Source organism: Marmota marmota, unplaced genomic scaffold (assembly GCF_001458135.2).
Source record: "Marmota marmota marmota unplaced genomic scaffold, marMar, whole genome shotgun sequence".
NCBI lineage: Eukaryota > Metazoa > Chordata > Mammalia > Rodentia > Sciuridae > Marmota > Marmota marmota.
Genome location: NW_026000005.1, coordinates 26,673,441 through 26,694,150, shown reverse-complemented (window position 1 = coordinate 26,694,150; position 20,710 = coordinate 26,673,441). Strand labels below are relative to the sequence as shown.

The window sequence follows — 20,710 nt, the reverse complement described above, 5'->3', positions numbered from 1 at the left end:
TGAACTTGTGATCTGCCTGCCTCAGCCACCCAAGTAGCTGGGATTACAGGCATGTGCCACTGCACCCATCCAGTTTTAGCTATTTTAAGACAAAGGTTGAATTACTTAGACCTAAAATAGAAATGTGACAAAAGCCATTTCTCCTTAACAGGTAATCTGTTTAGACTTGTGGATGGTGGCTGAGCAAGAGTAGGCAAACTGAGGATCAATGTCAAATATGCCTTGGGAATAAAGTGACATTTCAGCCAGGTGTGAGAGGAATTGTGGTTGAATGGGAAGAGATCAGATGGGCCTGAGTTCCAACTCCAGTTAGGATGCATATTGACCCTCCGACCATAAAATCCCTAATCTTTCCTTTTTTAAAAAAAATTTGTCCATTATAATTTTACATGACAGTGGGATTTGTTGTGATATATTCATACATGCACATAACATAAATTGATCTATTTAATTCCCCTGCACTTCCCTTTTCTCTCCTCTCCTCCCTTCCCCTGATGCTCATTCTCTACTAGTCTCCAATTTTCATGAAATTCCTTTTTTGCCTTTTTTCTCTCTAGCTTCCACATATGAGAGAAAAACATATGACCCTAATTGTTCTATGTCTCAGTTTACTTATCCATAATACTAGTATAATTGTACTTATTGTGGAAAGTCACAGTAAGAGTTTGGGGAAAAAAACTACAGAAAGCACTGAGAGCTCATATATGATAATAGCAATAAATGATAGTTGTTACAATCATATCTTTTCTAGGGAATAATCAGGCATCATGAGAACAGAAAATGGAGGCATGGTAGATAAAGATTGAAAAATAGCTGTACCGAGGACATAAGGCATGTGAAGAAGTTGGCACCTCATCCTATAGGACTTAAGGAATTTTTCATTAAAAAAATGCCAGCTCAAGACACTAAAGCATAGTAATTAGGGCTTGGCCTCTGGGGGGTCCAGTTCCCTACTGTACACTTCCAAGCTCAGTGACCTTGGATTTATAATGTAACCCTGCTAAGCTTTACTTTTATCTACACATTGGTAATGATAGACACTGACATTTTAAGAATTTTATGAATGATAGTAATAATTTTTATTATTTATTTAATGCTCACTTAATGCTGCTAATGTTCTAAGCACTTTGTACATATTATCTTAAAGTGGATAATGAATTAAAAGTTTAGGAGAGTGATTGGCACCTATTCAATAGTCTATTACTGCTATGGGGATGGTGGCATTGCTGATATTATTATTATTATTATTATTATTATTATTATTATTATTATTATTATTCCTCCTCTTACTGTGTGATCAAATCTATATTTTATTAAGATTTTTCTGGTAACAGCATAGAGAATGGGTTGGAGTGATTGAAACTAGAGACCAAGGGAACAGATAGAAAAGTTTTACATGTACATCTTATAATTAATTCATTGAGATGTATCCTTAAGATTCGTGCACTTGGGCTGTGGGTATAGCTCAGTGGTTGAGCACTTGCCTAGCATATGTGAGGCCTGTGTTTAAACCCAATCACTGAAAGGTGGTGGGGGTGAAGGAGGAAAATGTGCACTTTAACTTAAAAAAGAAGTAACCAATGAATGTTTTCTCCTCGTTTACATAAGCTAGTCCACAACTAACTGCTTGGGGTTTCAGTTAGCTAAGCTCTTCACTAAAGAAAATGAACTGTGATGGACTTAGTAAAATCTTTCTTCAGTTTCCCACAATGAAAGTGGACAGGGAACACAAGGAACACTGAAACCTCTACAACTCATACAAAATGCTGTCCTGATTGAGAGATTACCCTTTGCTAGAGCTACCAACAGTAGCCAATGAACCTGAATGACAACCATCTCTCCTGGCCCTGTGCAGAGGTGCTCAAGGGGTAACAGACAGACACTTGGAACTGTCTAAGGACATTAGGTGCTAGACTGAGTCACAGACTGTCCGCCCCTAATTGGCTACCCACTGGCTTCCTTCCTAAATAGGACCCTTTTCTATTTAGATTTTTACCAAACCTCTGAACATGTCCCAGGTGGGAATGATATTCAAAATGCTTTTCACTTTGAACCTTATCTTATCTTTGCATGTCCCCCTGTTGTAAAACCAAGGTTTTCATTTCTTTCTTCAGACGAAGTCTAGTGCAAGACAGTCTGTACATTGACTTATTCTTGGATTAACATCAGACTAAGTGGTAAAACTTAGTTTGGAATCAGGTAACGTACTTCCCCTGCACAGAAATATTGTAACCTCTCAATGGAGGGGAAATGAATTTCAAAATCTGATACCAATACGGTTTCTCCTCCTTTTACTGTTCATTAAAAAACATAGTCTGAAACTGGTACAACTTATCAGACCAACCAGGTGATCTAGATCAAGTAATGTGCTTGAGGCCATGGAGCCACTGAGAATAGGTCATCTCTGACTAGGGCAAGAAGGAAAAAACACTGGCCCAGCAAAGCTGGATCTTAGCTGGTAGAAGACATTTTTTAAATATTTAAGTGAATTATTAGAAAACACAATATTCATCCCAGCCGATTGCTTACTTACTAACTCCCAGTCTAGTATTTAGAAAGATAAGATTAAATGTCTAGAATTCAGTGATAATTATGTAAACAAATCCAACTTTAAATTGCCTGGTATTAGATATGGCTGTTGATGCTTTGCATTTCTTATATGTCATTCTAATTGAATAGGCAATGTTACCTTCCAAACTTGAAAAACTCATAAGTAAAAAAACTGATAAGGCAGGCAGGTCTCCTTAGATACAAACATCAGGACTGATGTAATCATGACAGATTTGCTGAAAGGAAATTTTGTGAAAATAAATATGTTATTAGGAAAAAGTGAAAACATAGGTTATAAGAGAACAAAAATGAAGGGTTTTTTAAACATTTTTATAATGTTTACATATGTGCAATGCAAATTATATATTTCTACAATCATGCTTTGTAGAGCTGTCATTGTGTATTTTACAATTTGAACACTTATTATTATAAAAGTGACAATTGATATTTGTTATTTAAAAATTAAATACAGAAGAGTGTATGTGTGCGTGTGTGTGTGTGTGTGTGTGTGTGTGTGTTTGTGGTACTTCACATATGCTAGGCAAGCACTCTACCACTGAGTTACAACCCCAACCCCAGAATTACATATTTTTCCAGAATTATATTTTTATAGTCTGTTCTCTCTCCTACATCTCATTCTACAGAGGTAGTTTTTTTGTAGCCATTTTATGTCTCTCCAGACATTTCTTAACATTTACAAATACTGGTTTTTGGTGGAATTAAACTTTACTACCTTCTCTGACTTGACCTTTCTACTTAACAATATACTGTGGATATTTGGCATATATACACATTCAGTACACAGAAAAATTTACCTCATTCTTTTTATCAGCTATATAGTATAGAGTTAATTTATACGTAAGGTGACTTAGGTTTAGTTGGATAAGTTAAGTTTGGTAACTTAAACCTCTGGGTTCATTTTAACCTCTTGCAGGTTTACCCAGTGCCTTTGTTAGGAGCTATACCGCTGTGAATACCTCTACATCTCCCTGTGTGTTATGTGACTGTGTCTAGTGTTAATTCATTAAACTAAGACTGCAAGGTCAAAGGGTATGCTTGCTTTGCAGTTTGATAGACACTGCCAGTTTCTTTCTGAAAAGATGGAACTAGTTTTGTACCTCCCCTGAGTATCTTGACAGTATCTTTTCCTGTACTTATATTAATTTTGTATATTAATATTTTTAATTTTAGCCTATTTAATAAAAATAACTTAATATGGTTGTTTTAATTTCAATTTTTCCATAGTTAAAAAAAGTACTTCTGTAGAATGAGATGCAGGAGACAGAACAGACTTTAAAAATATAATTCTTGGAAAAATATGTAATTCTGGGGTTGGGGTTGTAGCTCAGTGGTAGAGTGCTCGCCTAGTATATGTGAAGTACCACAAACATACGCATGCACCACACACACACACACACTTCTGTATTTAATTTTTAAATAACAAATATCAATTGTCACTTTTATAAGTGTTCAAATTGTAAAATACACAATGACAGCTCTACAAAGCATGATTGTAGAAATATATAATTTGCATTGCACATACCACTATCGAATCTTTTTTATATTGCTATCAGATTTGTAATTGTTGTGAATTACCTATGTAGCCTGTTTTAAAATTATATTGTTGGTCTTTTTCTTATTAATTTGAAAGAGCGCTTTGTATATTAATGAAATTAGCACTTCATATAAATAGGAAAAATAGGCATTTTTTATCATTGTATGTTGTAAGTGGTATTTTGTCTTTACTAATTTTTACTTCATATTCACATTTATCACTCATGTAGCTTCTAATATTATAAAATGTCTATTTCTCATAAATGTTTTTCTAATATTTTATCTACTTTTTAATTTAAAAATACCTATATGACTTTCTATTTGTAAAGAAATCTTCAGTTAATTAGGAATTACAATTTTTATGACACAAATAAGGAATTCAGCTTTAGTTTTTCCCCTGATGGGTAACCAGTTGCCCAATAACATTTATTAAATAATGTGTCTGTACCCACTTTATTGTACACAAAATTCCTACATATTTGAATCTATATCCTGGGTTCTACACATGCCCAGATATAGGAACACCCATAGCACTCCAGATACTAGTCTAGAAAAACAAGATTGTGGAATCATAACCAGCGCTGTGTTGTGAGTGGTGTTTACTACTTGTTAACACCTTCAGGCAAAAAATAAAGATGACCAACAGTCTTAGGCAATGGAATGCAAGCTAATAAGAGCACCTATTTCAGTTTATGCGCAGGATTTGCTTTTCTTCATCAGTGACCTGGCAGTTTCTCAGACCATAGCCTTCTAGCCTGGAATTCACTTTAGCTTCTCACTTAATCTCAGTCAATGCTGTTCCCATAAAAGCTGTTAAGTACTAATAATGTTGAGTGCTTATATTGTACTTTTTATCCCCAAAGTGCTATCTAAACATTGACTAATTAAATGCATTGATGAGAGGAAGAGATTTTCCGAGGAAAACTGATATCTGGTTGCACACCTGTGAGGGGATGATACCTAAAAGGCCTTACTTCCCTCTTTGAATGGCACTCAGCAAGCAGGGGAATAAAAAGCTGGTGACATTATTTCACTTCTGTTAAAAATTTCCTGGGGTATCTTCTAATTAGTCTGGTTAAACTCACCTTTTATCTGTCTCCCCAGATATTCCCTTTCTACATTCCTAGGGCTATTCAATGACTTCTTTTGATGTTTTCTCTGTTCATTAATCATAAAATCATAGAATGTTCAAGCTGAAAGGGATCCTTATTGATCAGTTAGTTTTGAATGACTTAGCACAATCACTTTATTTTGTAAATGAGGAAACTGAGGCATGGAGAAGTTATGTGACCTACAAGAAAGGTCATATTAAAAAAAAAGAAAAGAAAAAAGAAAGGGTCATACAGCTTTACTCAGGACATGACTGAGAATAGAAACCAAGATTTCTTTCTCTCGGCTCCCTCTCTCTCTCTGTCTCCTTTTTTTTTTTTTTTTTGTACTAGGGATTTGACTCAGGGATGCTTTACCACTGAGCTATAGCCCCTTTTCACTTTTTATTTTGAAACAGGGTCTTACTAAATTGAGGCTAGCCTCAAATTTGCAGTCCCCCTGCCTCAGCCTCCGGAATCAATGAAATTATAGGCATGTGCCACTGCACCCATCAGAAACCAAGATTTCTAACTCCCATTTCAAATCTCAGTTGGCTGCAACCTTTTTTCTCTCTCTTCAGGAGCATCTGTATATTCTTTCTCTGGTCTTCATAACTTCTTTCCCTACAGCTCCTTCCCTTCTTTGCTTTTGGTCTTCATGTTTCCTGATTCTTATGGTTCATTCCCTTATAGGATCAGTGTTGCTTTTGTTTTTCTTCTATTCTCTATCTCTTTAAAAGCAGGCTCTGTTAAGATGTCTCACCTTGGCCACCACTGAAGTCCTTTCTGAGAAGCTATCTTTCTCCCATATTCATGTGTATGCAGAGTTGCTTTCTTTTGCCTTGTTTTTTCCAACTAGTTGCATCTCTTTTTAATAAAGTTCCTTCTCCAGTTTTGGTAAATACATTAGGATTTAAGTTGATAGCAAGTCTATTTTTGTCACAAATTTTGGGTTGCTTTATGCAACTCCCAAGTAATTCAACCACTAAGATACTACCTAAGATCATCACTATAGTCCAAAAAATGCACAAGATGTGACCATTTCAGAGAATTCTTACACTATCTTTCTGTAAGCCAATGGCGCATCCAGTTCAGATCAAACCTGTGGGGGTACACATGGGCCTGCCTGGGTTGCCCATCCTGCAACAGAGACAGTCTTAGAAATTCTCCATCTTTACATGGTAAGTCAGTAGGCACACAGTGACCTCAGAATTCCTGAATTGATCCAAAACTGGGCTGCACACTGACCCCAGATGCTCTTGGAATAGGTCCTTCCTAGTAGTGAGGGGTTCTTAAAAGGGAAAGTGAGGGTCTATCACCGACCTGCTGGGCGATCTGAGGCAGCTCCATCACCTCTCTGGGCCTCAGTGTTTTCATACATCAAAAAGGAAACTGAGTTAAGAAATACACACACACACACACACACACATACTTGGGGCTTTTTCTCGTTTACTAGTCATTGAATCAGTAATGCCATAACTAGAGCCAAAATGAATAATAAAGACAAATTAAATTTCTTTCAAAGATATACTAATTAACCCAACAGAGAAGCAAAATTCTGATCATTCTTGGGAATTTTGTGGAACTGTCTCAATTTGAATCATTTAAATCTGTTTCCCCATATATGATACATACGCACCTGTATCCGACCATATGACCTGTTTTGGGCTCAGAATATGTGAACCACATTATTGTCTTTAGTCTTTGTAGGTGCTTCATTAAAGTTCTGTGGAGTTATTGCTTACCTGAGCCACACCCCTTGAGGCACTTAAGTGCAGAAAAACTGAAATAAGTCCCATTCCATGTATTTTTTCTGAATAAGAACTTCACACACTGGCTCCATCTTTGCCATTCTAACCACTGAAAAAATTGAAATTGAAATTCCTTAAACTTTTATCCCTTCAGATAGTTTCCAGTAGGAAACAAAACATAATATGACAGGAATGGTCATGGCCACTCACAGGTCTACCCTGTTATATTAAACCACTTAGCTTATCACACAGCTTCCAAAGCCTTAGTAGAAGTTGTCACATCTACAAGATCAGGTAAGAGCTCATTGCTGACATCTCAATCCTCAGCACAGAGCTTGAGTAACCAAAATCTAAGTCCTATTCAGCTGACCCAAAATGGATAGGGAGAAATGGAGAGACGTTAATTAGAGAAGACATAGTTTGTATTTATGTACAAACATTCCCAACATTGAGCTATGATAAGAAGCTCAAAGGAAAATTATGAGAAAATGGAGTTTGAATCAACTTATTGAAATAGAAGGGCTGGGGTTGTGGCTCAGTGGTAGAGCACTTGCTAGCATGTGTGAGGCACTGGGTTCAATTCTCAGTACTGCATATAAATAAATAAAATAAAATCCATTGACAACTAACAAAATATTTTTTAAAAAAGTAGAAGTATCTCATAAACTTTTGGTGGTATGCTTTTTATTTTCTATTTTTAACAATTTGTGAATGGAAGGATTGTACTTTAGAATTGAATGAGGGTACACACAGAGGATGTAGTGTGTGTGAGGGTTTTCACACTTGAGCAGAATCCATGGGCTCATTTTTCCCAACTTCCCGTGAACTCACCTGGCCTTACTGACTAGACATTACTCTGTCTACCTAATTATGCTGAGAAATGGCACACAGAGACAAACTGCAAGCTTTCATGGTTGTCTAGGTAAGCAAATGTAATTATACTGGAAATTATTTCACAGTGTGTGGCAATATTGGTTCTGCCATTACATCAAGCTGACATGTTCCTAGTGAGTGCCAGGTGGCTTTGTTCAACATAAATTGAGTCTTTTGGTTAGACTTTTAGAGAAGGAGCCATTTGTCAAGTGCAGCAGCGTCTTCATCTGAGTATTCTCCCCAGTTGTCCAAAATCTAGATGTTACACAATGACTCATTTTGAAATGGAAGGTAACTTGACAAATCAGAGGAAGGGAATTAGCCAATGCATAAAGAAATGTGATGAGAAAGAGCCTTTTCTGTTCTTTTTTTCTGGTCCAAGTTACTAGTGCTCTGTTTCCTTTCCCCTGTAGATTTTGAATTTTGTGGTGGTGCCAAGGGAGTGAAGGTAAACCAACATAAAAGAATCATTTGTGCCCTTTTCCCGAGCCCACAAAGCTCTATTGGCTGCAGACCTCGAACATGACACTGCAATTTCCTGGTGCCACACATGAGTAATAAGCAGCTGTTTCTGAAACTGTGGTTTGGAGAAGGCAGCACTAGGTTATTTTTTAACTTAATTGTAATTTTTGATTGGTGTGCAAGAAAGTAAATCAAATAAAGTCTGTTGTCTTAGTCTGCAAGAAAGCCATAGGCCTCAAATTCCAATGCTGACCATCTTGACCAGAATAGAAAAGGGGGAAAAATGTGTATCCCCAGGCTGGAAGTTCAACCAGGCAGCTTTTGCACAGGAAGAATAAGCATATTTGGTATATCAGCTGACTGGATTGTGGAAGGTGATATTTGTCAGTCCCTGGAGTTCTGGAAGTACCTGAAATGATGGAAGAAGATATCAGCTTGATGCTCATTTTGTCCTTGTCCCACAATTGTGATGATATAATTTTAAATTACAAATGGAACGTATATTCTTTAAACACCCAGTCAGTTTGACATCTCTGAAATAGTCCTATATGCACATTCCCCAAGTAAATGAATCAAACTGGTACCTTCTTTAGGATAAGAAGTTAAGTTAATGGAAAACAGAAACAAACCCTTTTACTCCAATTTGGACATTTACCTTTTGCTCAAGGAGATAGACAGTTTGGTATATGGGAAAGGCGGAGGAGGTTGAGAGCAGGGGGCAGAGGAGATGGGGTGGGGACTACATGTGTTTTCTGCTAATTACTTTGTTGTGATTTTGTTTGTATAGTCATGTACTTTGGGAAAAATAAATGGAGAAATAATATCATCTCAGAGGTCTATTTCTCCATCGCTCATGACCAATCCAGTTTACCAGTCTGGTTAACTAAAACTACCAGCCTTCTAATGCTAAAGATGAAGTATTATTCCATCATTTGATTGGTTGTTATAAAGTTATATTAACCTGTGACTAATTTGATTACAAACAGGAAAGGAATAACAAGGACAATTTCCAGGTGTTGCTAAAATGTTATCTTACACTAGTGATTCCAGTCAGGTTTGAGATGTGCTAAGTGTATCCCTCCAGCATTCTGGCCTTGGCCAAAGCATGTTTGTCCAAACTCTGTTCTCTTATTTACAGCAATACCAGGGAAATGGATTAGATGGCTTTACCTTAATTTCTACAGATGTCATCCAAACTGTATAACAACTTGATGCCTTTAAAATAATGACAGACGAAGTTCATACTTTGTTTTCGTATTCACTATAAATCTCAAGTGTCTGCAAGGAGAAATGAACAAGTCATAGAAATTTTCTATTTGGATTGTTAGTAATAAGCCATTATTTATTGACCACTTGCTCTAAGTCAGACACTGTGCTTGGTGTTTTCAGTACATTGAATCTGATCCTTCCCTTGCCCCTGCAAGGTGGATATTATCCTAGTTTTTCAGTTGACAAAACTGAGGCCCAAAGAGGTTAAATAACTTCCCTAAGTCTCACAGCTGGAAAATTGATGAACTAGAATTTGTACTGAAGTCAGCTTGCTTATTCCACTTGCCTCCATTGCTTCCCAGAGACAACCAAGTTCTGATGGGGTATTGAAAGACCTTTAATGTCAGCCTCTTTAGGAGACTTTAATGAGTCAAACTATCATGCACTGGAAAATACACCTAAGTTGTTGAGAAGCATAAACTGACCTATGATTATGTCTATGCCTTTAAAAAAAAGAAAAAAGAAAACAGGTTTTGGCCAGTTTTATTAAGGAGGTGGTTTATTTTGCCTTGCTCAGTCCTGGCTTTTTCTCAGTGATATTAGAATCCCCGGGGTCAAACCTAGCATGGATACCTAATCAGAAGGATCCCCCCACCACCATTCTGGCTATAGTGGACTGCTGTCACTCTCGTGAGGCATACCAGCTTAGGGTGGACAGAGCTGTGTCCACCTTCTGACCTTTCTCATAGCTGTGTTCTTGGCCAGGAGACCCTGTTGGACTTTGCCCCACCAATTGTCAATATCCAGATCCAACGGCTCTTTTCTATTCTTCATTCTCAGTTGGAACCTGATGGTATTAGTCTCCTTGAGCTTTGGTCTTATTTGAAGCTGCCCTCTTGCTAGGGGTGGCTCTTCATCAGCACTTAACCTTAAGGTTAGGAAGTTGGCATGAATAGTACAAGGTTATTAGCAGTGGAGGGGAAGCTGTGGAAGAAATGACAATTGATTTATTTTTGAGGATTCAACCAAAATAAAGATATACCTTATTTAAAAACAAAACCTAGGAAATAACATACCTGAGCCCACTTTTCATAATGATGAAACTTCTAGACCAGAAACCAAAATAACTGGATTCTATTCCTAGTGCCACCAATAGTCATATTCAGAGACAAGATTTAAGCCTTTTAAATATCTTATCCCTGGAAAATTATAACATTTTCCTTTCTATAATATTAAAGGAATGTTTGTAATTTCTAAAATAAATTTAAGAATATTACCTCAGTTTTCTAGAGAAAGAAAATATTCCAGCAACTTTAGCCATGTGGAACCCGGCCACCAACTTAAGCTGACAAATAAGAAAAGCAATTAATCAAGTATGAAGAAGCAAAAAGGATTCCTAAATAAGTGATCTGCCACCTGGTCCAGGCACTGTTTATGCTTCTCCCTAAACCATATAACACAGTGACTGAAAATGCTGTGACACAAAGATAACCCCAAAATATGACTGCCAACAGCTAAGGGAAGGGACAGAAAGGCATTCTGGGTTAGTCAACGAGAACTGACAGGGAGGGACTCTTTCCCTTCAAGCAATTTACTTTCCTTTAGTTGCCCCATGTAAATTTTCCAGGTTTGTAGGTACAAATGGTCAAAACTCATTATTTTTGTATGGTCAATATGATTGGATAAGCAAATCACTCACATATTAAATAATAGAACAGAGCACAAAACAGCAAAATTAAATATTTTGATGTGAAAGTAAATAAGGATAAGCATAAAAGGTCCATGGAGCTGAAGTAGCCAAAGATAGCTTTTCAGATCAAACCAGAATAGACCTAAGCCATGAAGCCTATGTAAAATTTAAATGAGTTTTAAGAAGTAAAACTGTCAATAGAAGAGATGACATGAATAAGGGCTCAGGAGCAAGAGAAAGCATACTTTGTGCAGGGAAATTTTGCTTACAACACAAGATGAGTTTTTGAAAAATGGAAAATAAGTTGGGATCAATAGTGTAGAGTCAACTTACGGAGACTCTTGCACACCAAGCAAAACATAAATCCCAGTTTTGTGCCATTTATCCTTGAATCAGGTGTTTGAGACATTGTAACTCAGTAAAATTTTATGAAATGAATGTGGAAGAGTTTTTATTAGTGAAAAAACAATAATTCACCAAAGCCTTGAGAGAAAAGATGGTATATGATGAAAGTGATGTATAAAACTAGATTATCTCATTAATCTAGAGATGGGTAATAAGAGGATTGGGTAGGATGGAAAAAAAAAAGAGACTTACAGTGGAAACACTGAAAAAATACCATAAAAATACCACATGTTGTATGATTCTATTTATATTAACTAGGCAAATTTATAGAAAAAGAAAGGGCAGGGAAAGATGGGGAGTAATTACTAATATGTGTGGGGGTTTAGAAGAAAGTTGGTGAAATGTCTAAAACTGATTCTAGTGATATAGTTATGAATAAACTAAGGATAATTGAGTTGTAGGGTTTGGAGAGATTTTTTGTTTTCTGATTAGGGGGGTGTTTTGTTTGTTTTACAGTGCTGGGGTTCAACCCCAAGGCCTCAAACATGTTAGACAAGTGTTTTACCTTGAACTACATCCCCAGCCCTAAATTTTAGATTTTGAATAATTGAATTGTATGATATATGAATTATCTGTCTATAAAGCTGTTACTTAAAAGAGGGAGAAGAAATCAATAACATGGTAAATGACAGGATATTTGGTGGAGAAAATGAGTCATTCACAGTAGACTTCATACTTTAAATTTGACTCTCAATGAAATAACAAGAACAACCACTAACACTATTATTGTCACTTAATATTGTTTTAGAAGCCATAAATCATGCAATATGACATAAAGCTTAAGCAAGAGGCATAGTATTAAAAAGGAAGGAATCCATTTTTTGTTTTCATAATACCCAAGAAAATCACCTAAAAATTATTACCATTGATGAAAATGAAATAATATGGTCATGTATAAGATGAACACATATGTCAAGATGTTCTAATATCCCAGCAAAAGCTAATAAAAATATTATTCAAAAGGGTTAACCTTGAAAGAACCTACATAATACATGGGAATGGTATGCAAGGAACAAAACTGGTTTATATTAAGTAATAATAAATGAAGTTTTAATAAAATACAGACATGTAGCAGGTTCTCTGATAGACTATTATAAAGATAGAAATCCTCAAATTAATTTTCAAAAAATTCACTAAAATCCCTAGATAGGAAATGGCAGTGTATAGTTGGTGAAATATTACAAGAGCCTTCAAAATGTTCATACACTTTGCCCCAGTGAAACCTTCTTTCAGGGTAGAGAAAAAGCTTCATGACAAGATGCTCAGTCCTCCTTTATATCCACGTGAAAACTCTCATGTCTTCCTCAAGGTCTTCTCTTATCCTCTTTTTATGGGGGGGCAGGGGGTAGAGTACCAGGAATTGAACTCAGGGGCACTCAACCACTAAGCCACATCCCTAGTCCTATTTTGTATTTTATTTAGAAACAGGGTTTCACTGAGTTGCTTAGCACCTCACTTTCGCTGAGGCTGGCCTTGAATTTGCCATCCTCCTGCCTCAGCCTTCCAAGCCACTAGGATTACAGGCATGCCCCATTACGCCCAGCTTCTCTCCTCCTCTTTACTCACTTGGTTTCCATACTCTTCAAAAATTTTGGTGTCTCTCTTTAAATGAGTCATTAACCTTGGTTGTTTAGAGTGGAGTAAAATAAGAAAACTAAATTCAACCTGAAGTATCATTACCACAATTTAGAAATTACTCCATGACACATTGGGAAGTGTTTAATGGTGGTTAGGCATATGATTTGTTAGTGGTTATTTCTTAGAAAGCATGTGTCATGTGTCATAAGGAGCATGCCTAAAACTGGGGTTTATCAGAGTCATTGATCCACAAAGAAGAGAAATGAAAGGAGGTCTATCCTCAGCTTCCTAAAGTTATGGAGGCAAGAATAAGTTGAATAATGGTGGAAAACACTTGTCTGACTCCAAAATCAGCTAAGATATTTTCTACCCTACTTGTTAAGGAAAATAATTCCACTCTTAAAAAGCTGTTAACTTGATTTTTTTCTGTTCATTTTCTGCATTTTAGTGCAAAAATAATGTTGTTAATTAATTGTTTTTAAAAATGCAAAAACATGGGCTGGGGATGTGGCTCAAGCCGTAGCACGCTCGCCTGGCATGCGTGGGGCCCTGGGTCCGATCCTCAGCACCACACAAAAATAAAATAAAGATGTTGTGTCCACCAAAAACTAAAAAATAAATATTAAAAAATTCTCTCTCTCTCTCTCTCAAAAAAAAAATGCAAAGACACAACTTTATACAAAGTAACAGATTGCTTCTCTGATTTGTTCTGCTGCCCTGAGTTTATCATTGTTTTGATTATTTGAGAACACTGTGGCATCATCCTGATGTTTAAAAACTATCTCAGTTTCTAGCTGCAGTAGAGCTTCATTGTTTTGTAAAGGGCATGATTACCTTCTCTGTTTTTTATTTTTTATTCCCTGTCACTACTACTTAGTCACCTTGACATTATGATTTCTTGGTGTACATTTCCCTCAGATGTTCTATGTAAAATTATAATTTTAACTATGTATTCAGTTGAAAGAAGGCATCCGGCTATTTCTAAATTAAATCTAATCTTCATTTTTTTCTTATATCAAAATCCACATGTTATGCATTAATGAGAGAAGAGTAAAGGCAGATTTTTATCTTGTTGGTGTGTGACGTGCTGAAGTCTTTGAAGCCCATCAAGTTAATTCAGTGATGAGGGATCTGATTGACCATGGGTTCCAAACTCAGAGGTGTTTGCAGGTGAGGTGACAGTGGAAGAGCAGCATATGCAAGACACCAGGGCCTGGTGGGGCTTAGGGGAGCAGGCAACCCCTACTCAGAATCAGGTCAGAATTTAGAGTAGTTTTGCTAGATCTTGTGATTTTTCAAAAGAAGGTTAAAAATCTGTGTTTTATGAGCAATCTCCCAATTTTTAAATTGACTTTTTTTTTCCTTTAGTGCTGGGGACTGAACCCAGGGCTTCCCACCTGCTAGGCAACTACTACTGAGCTACATCCTTAGCCCTTTTTCTTTTTGTTTTTGCTAATTTGCTCAGGAAGCCTTAAATTTGTGGTCCTCCTGCCTCAGCCTCCCAAGTTAGTGGGATTACTGGCATATGCCACCTCATCCAGCTCCAAATTGGCTCATTATTTTTAAACACTGGAGTTTTTGTTTTGTTTTGTTTTTACAGGCTGAAAATGGCCCTCAAACTGCCACATTGCAGCCTCTTTCTATTATTGTACTCACCAGCAGCTAAGGAAACCTGTCTTTCCACATTTGCTTTGTGTTTGAGGGGGAGATGATGATAAAACTATCTCATTGATTTATCAGAGAAAAAGTATTACTAAATGTACCATATAAACTTCTACATTCACCTTTTTCCTATATGTTTCCCATCTATTTTAGGAAACCTACCACACTGCTCTTATACCAATACCATAACTGTGAAGTTGGTCTATTCAAGTAGAGTTCCCATCTGTTGGTCCTCAATCCCCTACAACCACACTATAAAAAAAGAGAAATACAAAAGAAGCTTCAGCATCTTCATTTTCCAGCTTCCAGTGGTTTAAACCCGAGTTCTTTTGGAGCAAAAATACTATGTCTTTTCTTCCTCAAAGTTGCTGAGAAATTATAATTAGAGGTTTTCCTGTTGTGTAAAGGAAAGGAATCCCTTTCCTGTGTCTGTAAGTCTTCTGTTCTCAACAATTTGCTTCCCTGTTCCATTTCTCTTTCTGCAGGTGATAGAGGGAAAGCTGGCTCCGTTCTTGGGCAAGGTCATTAAATTTGCCACCTCACACGTGTACAGCTGCAGTCTTTGTAGCCAGAAAGGGTTCATCTGCGAAATCTGTAACAATGGAGAGATCCTCTACCCTTTCGAGGATATTTCTACAAGCAGGTATGAAATATCTTATCTTATAAAACACCCCTTACTATGTTTTGCTGTTTTATTTGGTCAGATCCAGCTAACTTTTAGTCAAGTACTACATCTCTGCCTCTTATCTGGGATCAGGTTTCCCTTGTTCTTAGAGAAAGTTTTTCACCATTTGGTTTTCTGTATTTATTTCCAACCCTGTCTTGGCTACCTTAATCCAGAATAAGATCACAGAGTTGCAAAGAAACATCACCTAAGTCTGTCTTTATTATATAATGAAGAGTATTCAGATTCAGATATAGAATGAAGACTGGGGATGGAGAATCCTCTCCACCTTTTCAGGGTGGAAGTTGCCCTCACAGAGGAAGACCAAAACTGGATCAGCTGCTACAAATACAACCACTGAGGACCCTGGTGAACATGCCTGCTCACCACATGCTTTTCTCTACAGATGCGCTGCAGTATGGTGATGAAAGTTTTAGGACCCAAAGGAGAGAAAAGTGGGGGTTTTGTGGGATTATTTTTCTAACCAAAGTAATACTGGGGCATCAGCACATCCCTTGATTGATGGATGATTTTTTTTTCCTCCACTAACTGGAGGTCAGAGTTTTTATTACTGCTTTTCCTGAATCACAAAATGATACATATCACTTTTCCTTTCATTCCCAAAGCATAATAGAAATACACACTGCTTGTGTGTGTGTGCACTGGCTTCTTTGGCCATGAATGTCATGGCTCATTTCCCACCCTGCAAGGCTCACTTACATTGTGGTTCAGAACAGAAGGAGAGGCAGGCAGCCAGGGAAAGCTGAAGCATGTAGAGTAGAGCTAAGATGGTAAGAGTTGAATCAGCCCTTTTGGCTTCCTTTTTAAACCCAAAGACTATTTGTAAACATTCAGGAACTTGGGTTACCCCACACATGGAAAGATGGACACATAAACACATAGGAACATACATGTATACACACACACATACTCACCCACTTACACACACACACAGAGTTCAGCCTCCAATACTTAATACAGAGTTCAGCCTCCAATACTCTAGTTCATAGTCTAGAGTTTAGATGCCTTTTTTAAATGTACACCGCACAGCCCTTCATGGGGCTAAGGAGGGGTAACTAGGTAAAACATATTTTTAGGGCAGTGAAACTACTTTGTATGATACTATAGTGGTACATACATGACCTTATATTTTGTCAGAACCCAAAGAACGGTACAACACAGAGTGAACCTTTATTTAGACTGTGGAATTTAGTTAATAATGATATATCATATTGGTGCATTAATTCTAACAATTTTACCACACTACCATAGAAATGGAAGATGGTAATAATGAGGGGAAGGCAGGTGGGGGTATATAATGTGGCAAAATTGTATCTGTAAAATATGTGAATCTAAACTTTTCTATCAAAATTTTTGAAAATATGTCCATATGAATTTTTTACTGTAAGATCAAAGCTGAGCAGACAGTTTTAAATAAAACTTCACTGGAACAATTTTAGATTTGCAAAAAGAGCACAGAGTTTTCCTATACCACATACACAGTTTCCCCTATTAATAACATCTTACATTATTGTGAACACATGTCACAATTAATGAACCAATATTTTTATATTAATAGCTAAAGTCATAGTTTTTTTTTTTTTAAGACTTCCTTAGTTTTTACCTAATATCCTTTTTCTGTTTCAGGATACTACATTTAGTTGTCACATCTACTTACTTTCCTCTTGGCTATGATAATTTCTCAGGTTTTACTTGTTTTTGATGTCCTTGATAGTTTTGAGGCATACTAGTTAAGTATTTGATAGAATCCCTCTGTTGGCGTATGTCTGATATTTTTCTTAAAGTTAGATTGGGTTTTATGGGTTTGGAAAGGAAAACCACAGAGGTAAAGTGCCCATTTTCATGACATCATGTCAGTGGTTCATACTATCAACATGACTGATCCCTGCAGTATTTGCTCCAAGTTTCTCCACTGTGAAGTTCTTTCCCTTCCCCTTTTCTCCATACTGTACTCTTTGGAAGGAAGTCATTGTGTACAACCTGCACTTTAGTGGGGAATTATGTTCCATGCTCTTGGGATCAGAGCAGTTACAAAATTATTTGGAATTCTTATGCATGGGAAATTTGTCTCTTCTTTCTCATTTATTTTTAAATTGTTTATTCTTATCAGTATGGACTCAGGCACAGTTTTTTTCTTTAATTTAGCTTATTCAATAATTCTTCATTGCTCAGACTATTCCACCAGCTTTGGCCATTCACATTCTAAGTTGGCTCCTGTGTCTCTTTGACACATTCATTATGGGGTTTTTGTTTAGAATGCATTTTTTGTTTATTTGAGGTTTCTTTTGTTGTTTTTATGTAGAATTTTCTTATTTTCTGGTACTACCCTGTTCCAGGCTCATGCTCATCTCTTGTGTTTCTTGCCCTGGTCCAAAATGCAGCCAACTATCCAAGGAGACCTGGTTCCTTTTATTGGAGAATGACTGTAGAAACTGAAGATCTGAGCATGGGATTTCACATACATTTTTAAACTCCTCAGTTCCAAAACTTGTCCCTTGACTGGGGCAGAGGTGCTACTCTCTATCTCCTGTCTTTGTTTGTTTAAATTCCAGAATATGTATCTTCAAAGACTTTATGTGATTATAAGTCACCACCAGAAGAAAGAATCACTTTTCAAAGTTAGCTGTGGCTGTAGTTAGAGGTACTGGATTCTCACCAAAATAACCAGATTATCATGCCTCTGGGCTGATAGGGATCTTTACCCAGTGGGAGAGAATATATATGAATTTAAAATCCTGCTTCTCCCTTGGCCATCACAGTTCCTTAAGCTTGCAAAAAATATCTGAGTCAGAAGTAGCTCTGACCAGCTTCCCTGGAATTCCAGTTTGGTAATACTTTTCAAATTAAGCTTCCTCTTGGTATTCAGTTTCCAGTTAAATGCTAGGAGAAGTTTATATAGGCCTATGGGAAAAAGCAAAAGGAAATATTAATAAAAGATTTACTAAAGGAAACCTTTATAAAAATACCAAGTTGCTGATTAAAAAATAAGTCCATAAAGTTATAGCAACTAAATTATTGTGATAAATAAAATTGAATAGTGGGTTAAATTTTAAAATTTGTGTATAACTGAAAATTTTATGAATGAAGTAATAGAATGTCTGAGGTTTGACTCAGAATAATCTGATGATGCGTAAGGGGGGATGGATGTAACTGAAAGAAGTTGCCATAAATCTATAATTGTTAAAGCTAGATGATATGTACACAGGAATTTACCATGCTATTCTATTTTTTAACATATTTGAATTTTTCCCTATTAAAGCATGTTTTTAAATCTGTATGTAAAAATCTTAGGAATGAGGTAATGAATTTGTTACCATATGTCCTTGACCATATGCTAAATTCAATACCTCCATGACCTCAGAAATATTCTTAATATCCTTTTAGATCCAAATATCATTTGAATAGCATAATTACATCTGGGTAAAAAGCATTTCACAAGTATTAGAACTATGTGTTCTTTTAATAAATGATTTATCAAATGTATTATGTGTGAGCATTGGTCCAGGTGCTGGAGACACAGTGGGCATGCACACTCCTTGCTCACAAATAGTTTGCAGTCTAGGGAGGGACAGATGAGCCATCAGCAGTTCTGTGAAAGTGTGGCTGGAGCACAGAGGGAAGTGGGCCTGCAGCTCTAAGAAGGGCTCATTGTCCATGAGTGAAGTGCATCATAGGTAAGAAAGAACAAATTTAAGGAGCTTTAGTTGAGGTCTAAAACACTGATATAAGTACTGCCCCAAGATATAAGGCCAAAACATGATCCCAAATACATCTGACTCTGAAATCTGTGCTTTTTCCATTATATGTCATTGCTTCCACTCTACTTGTGGCCTCCAAACCTTTTCGCAGCACACCAGCTAAAATTAATTTGAAAAAATTATGTGCCTCTGTCTTGAAAGTAGCCTCCAATAAAAGTGCTCATTTGAACTGTCCCTTCGTTTGCTCCCTTGGGACTTTTTGTATTTGGAGCAGACTCTAACCAGCCGTGGTTACATTGGGATGGGAAAAGAAATGCCTTTCTTATGTTAAATGGAGGAAGGACTTTTGTGACAGAGAGAATGGCCGAGCTCTCACCTCCTGCACATCCCTAGGAAGCCCAGTTGGCTATCGAAGCTGAGGATCCCTGACTGTAACCCTATTTGTTGCTCCACACCAGCCTCCCCTAGAAGATAATGCTAGCAGTTTTACCTTGTGATATCTTTCTTTTCAAACACAAATAATTACCTCTGTTTAGCCTAAATAAGAAAAATCTCAAATCCAAATTGCAAGATTTTAAATACAATAGGAAGATCCTGAATTGCAAGACTGTTTCACTTAATCCTAATCCAGTTTTTACCCTCTAAAGAAGGACAAGGAAAACACAGGGATAGGAGAGATAAACATTTCGTTACAGCAACTAAATCCCACATCCTAAAGAAATAGGAAAAGCAGCACATGCCCTCCTTGAGAATAAAAAATAAGGGATCTAACTTTTAAGAACAGACTGATACTGCCCTAAGTTATAAAAGAAAACAATGAAATGCAAGCAAAGAAGTCACATAAATCCACAAAGTGACCCAGGATTTAGGCTTTTTATTATTTTTTTAAGTCCTTAAATTGCTTCCTCCACAGCTTTCTTTGCAACATCATAAATCAGTTCCATCCTTTCTGTCCTGATCCATTTGGCTTTGTTGATTTCTTCATATGACATACAAGTCATCCACAGTTCGGAAAACATGGCACTTTAAGGCTTATGACCCTATAACCTTTGGGACTGTATTCAAATGGAGGTTTCCTATAAAATTTTGCTTAACATTGAGCTTGGTGCCTTCTGTATAGTAAGCATTCCATAACCATTTATAATGTGGTTCAGCTCATTCAAGTATATCTAAATTCATCATTTTAAATAAACTAATTAACTAAGGGAATTTCAAATATTCCTAAAGACAGAGAAGCATAGCAAAAGCCTGAAGTAACATTGCAGCTTAACATATAAGGTTGGAACAACTGACTTACCACTTAAGGTATTTCTCTGGCAGGAGCATCGGCCTCCCCTACTCAGACTAGCAATATTCGCTTACTCTTGGAATGGCATTAGAGGTGAGGTTCTTCCTGTGTGTTAGAGGGGCATCTGCAGTTCAGTAGTTACTCTTGTAAAAAGGTTTGTTGTTTTTTAAAACATCAGAGTTCAAAGATGCAGAATGAGCATTGCTTGTCAGTTTTC

The 20,710-nt window shown here is 36.7% G+C and overlaps 1 protein-coding gene and 1 long non-coding RNA gene across 8 annotated transcripts in view; one reads left to right on the top strand and one right to left on the bottom strand.

The window, feature by feature from the left end:
* Nucleotides 1–20,710, top strand: part of Plekhm3 (pleckstrin homology domain containing M3) — a 215,079-nt gene that overhangs the window by 138,499 nt on the left and 55,870 nt on the right. For all 3 annotated transcript variants that reach the window (XM_048808417.1, XM_015481316.2, XM_048808416.1), the window contains exon 7: nucleotides 15,308–15,465. In XM_048808417.1, coding sequence (XP_048664374.1) covers nucleotides 15,308–15,465 — 158 coding nt within the window. The remainder of the gene's footprint in view (nucleotides 1–15,307; nucleotides 15,466–20,710) is intronic.
* LOC107138649 overlaps nucleotides 7,587–20,710 on the bottom strand; it is a 27,199-nt gene continuing 14,075 nt past the window's right edge. For 2 of the 5 annotated variants that reach the window (XR_001503024.2, XR_007349455.1), the window contains 4 exons: nucleotides 10,765–10,832; nucleotides 10,226–10,471; nucleotides 9,449–9,556; nucleotides 7,587–8,687 (listed from right to left, as the gene is read on the bottom strand). This is a non-coding gene — a long non-coding RNA (uncharacterized LOC107138649). Of the gene's footprint in view, nucleotides 8,688–9,448; nucleotides 9,557–10,225; nucleotides 10,472–10,764; nucleotides 10,833–20,502; nucleotides 20,599–20,710 lie in introns of all 5 variants that reach the window. The other 3 variants (XR_007349453.1, XR_007349454.1, XR_007349452.1) reach the window with 3 other exon arrangements.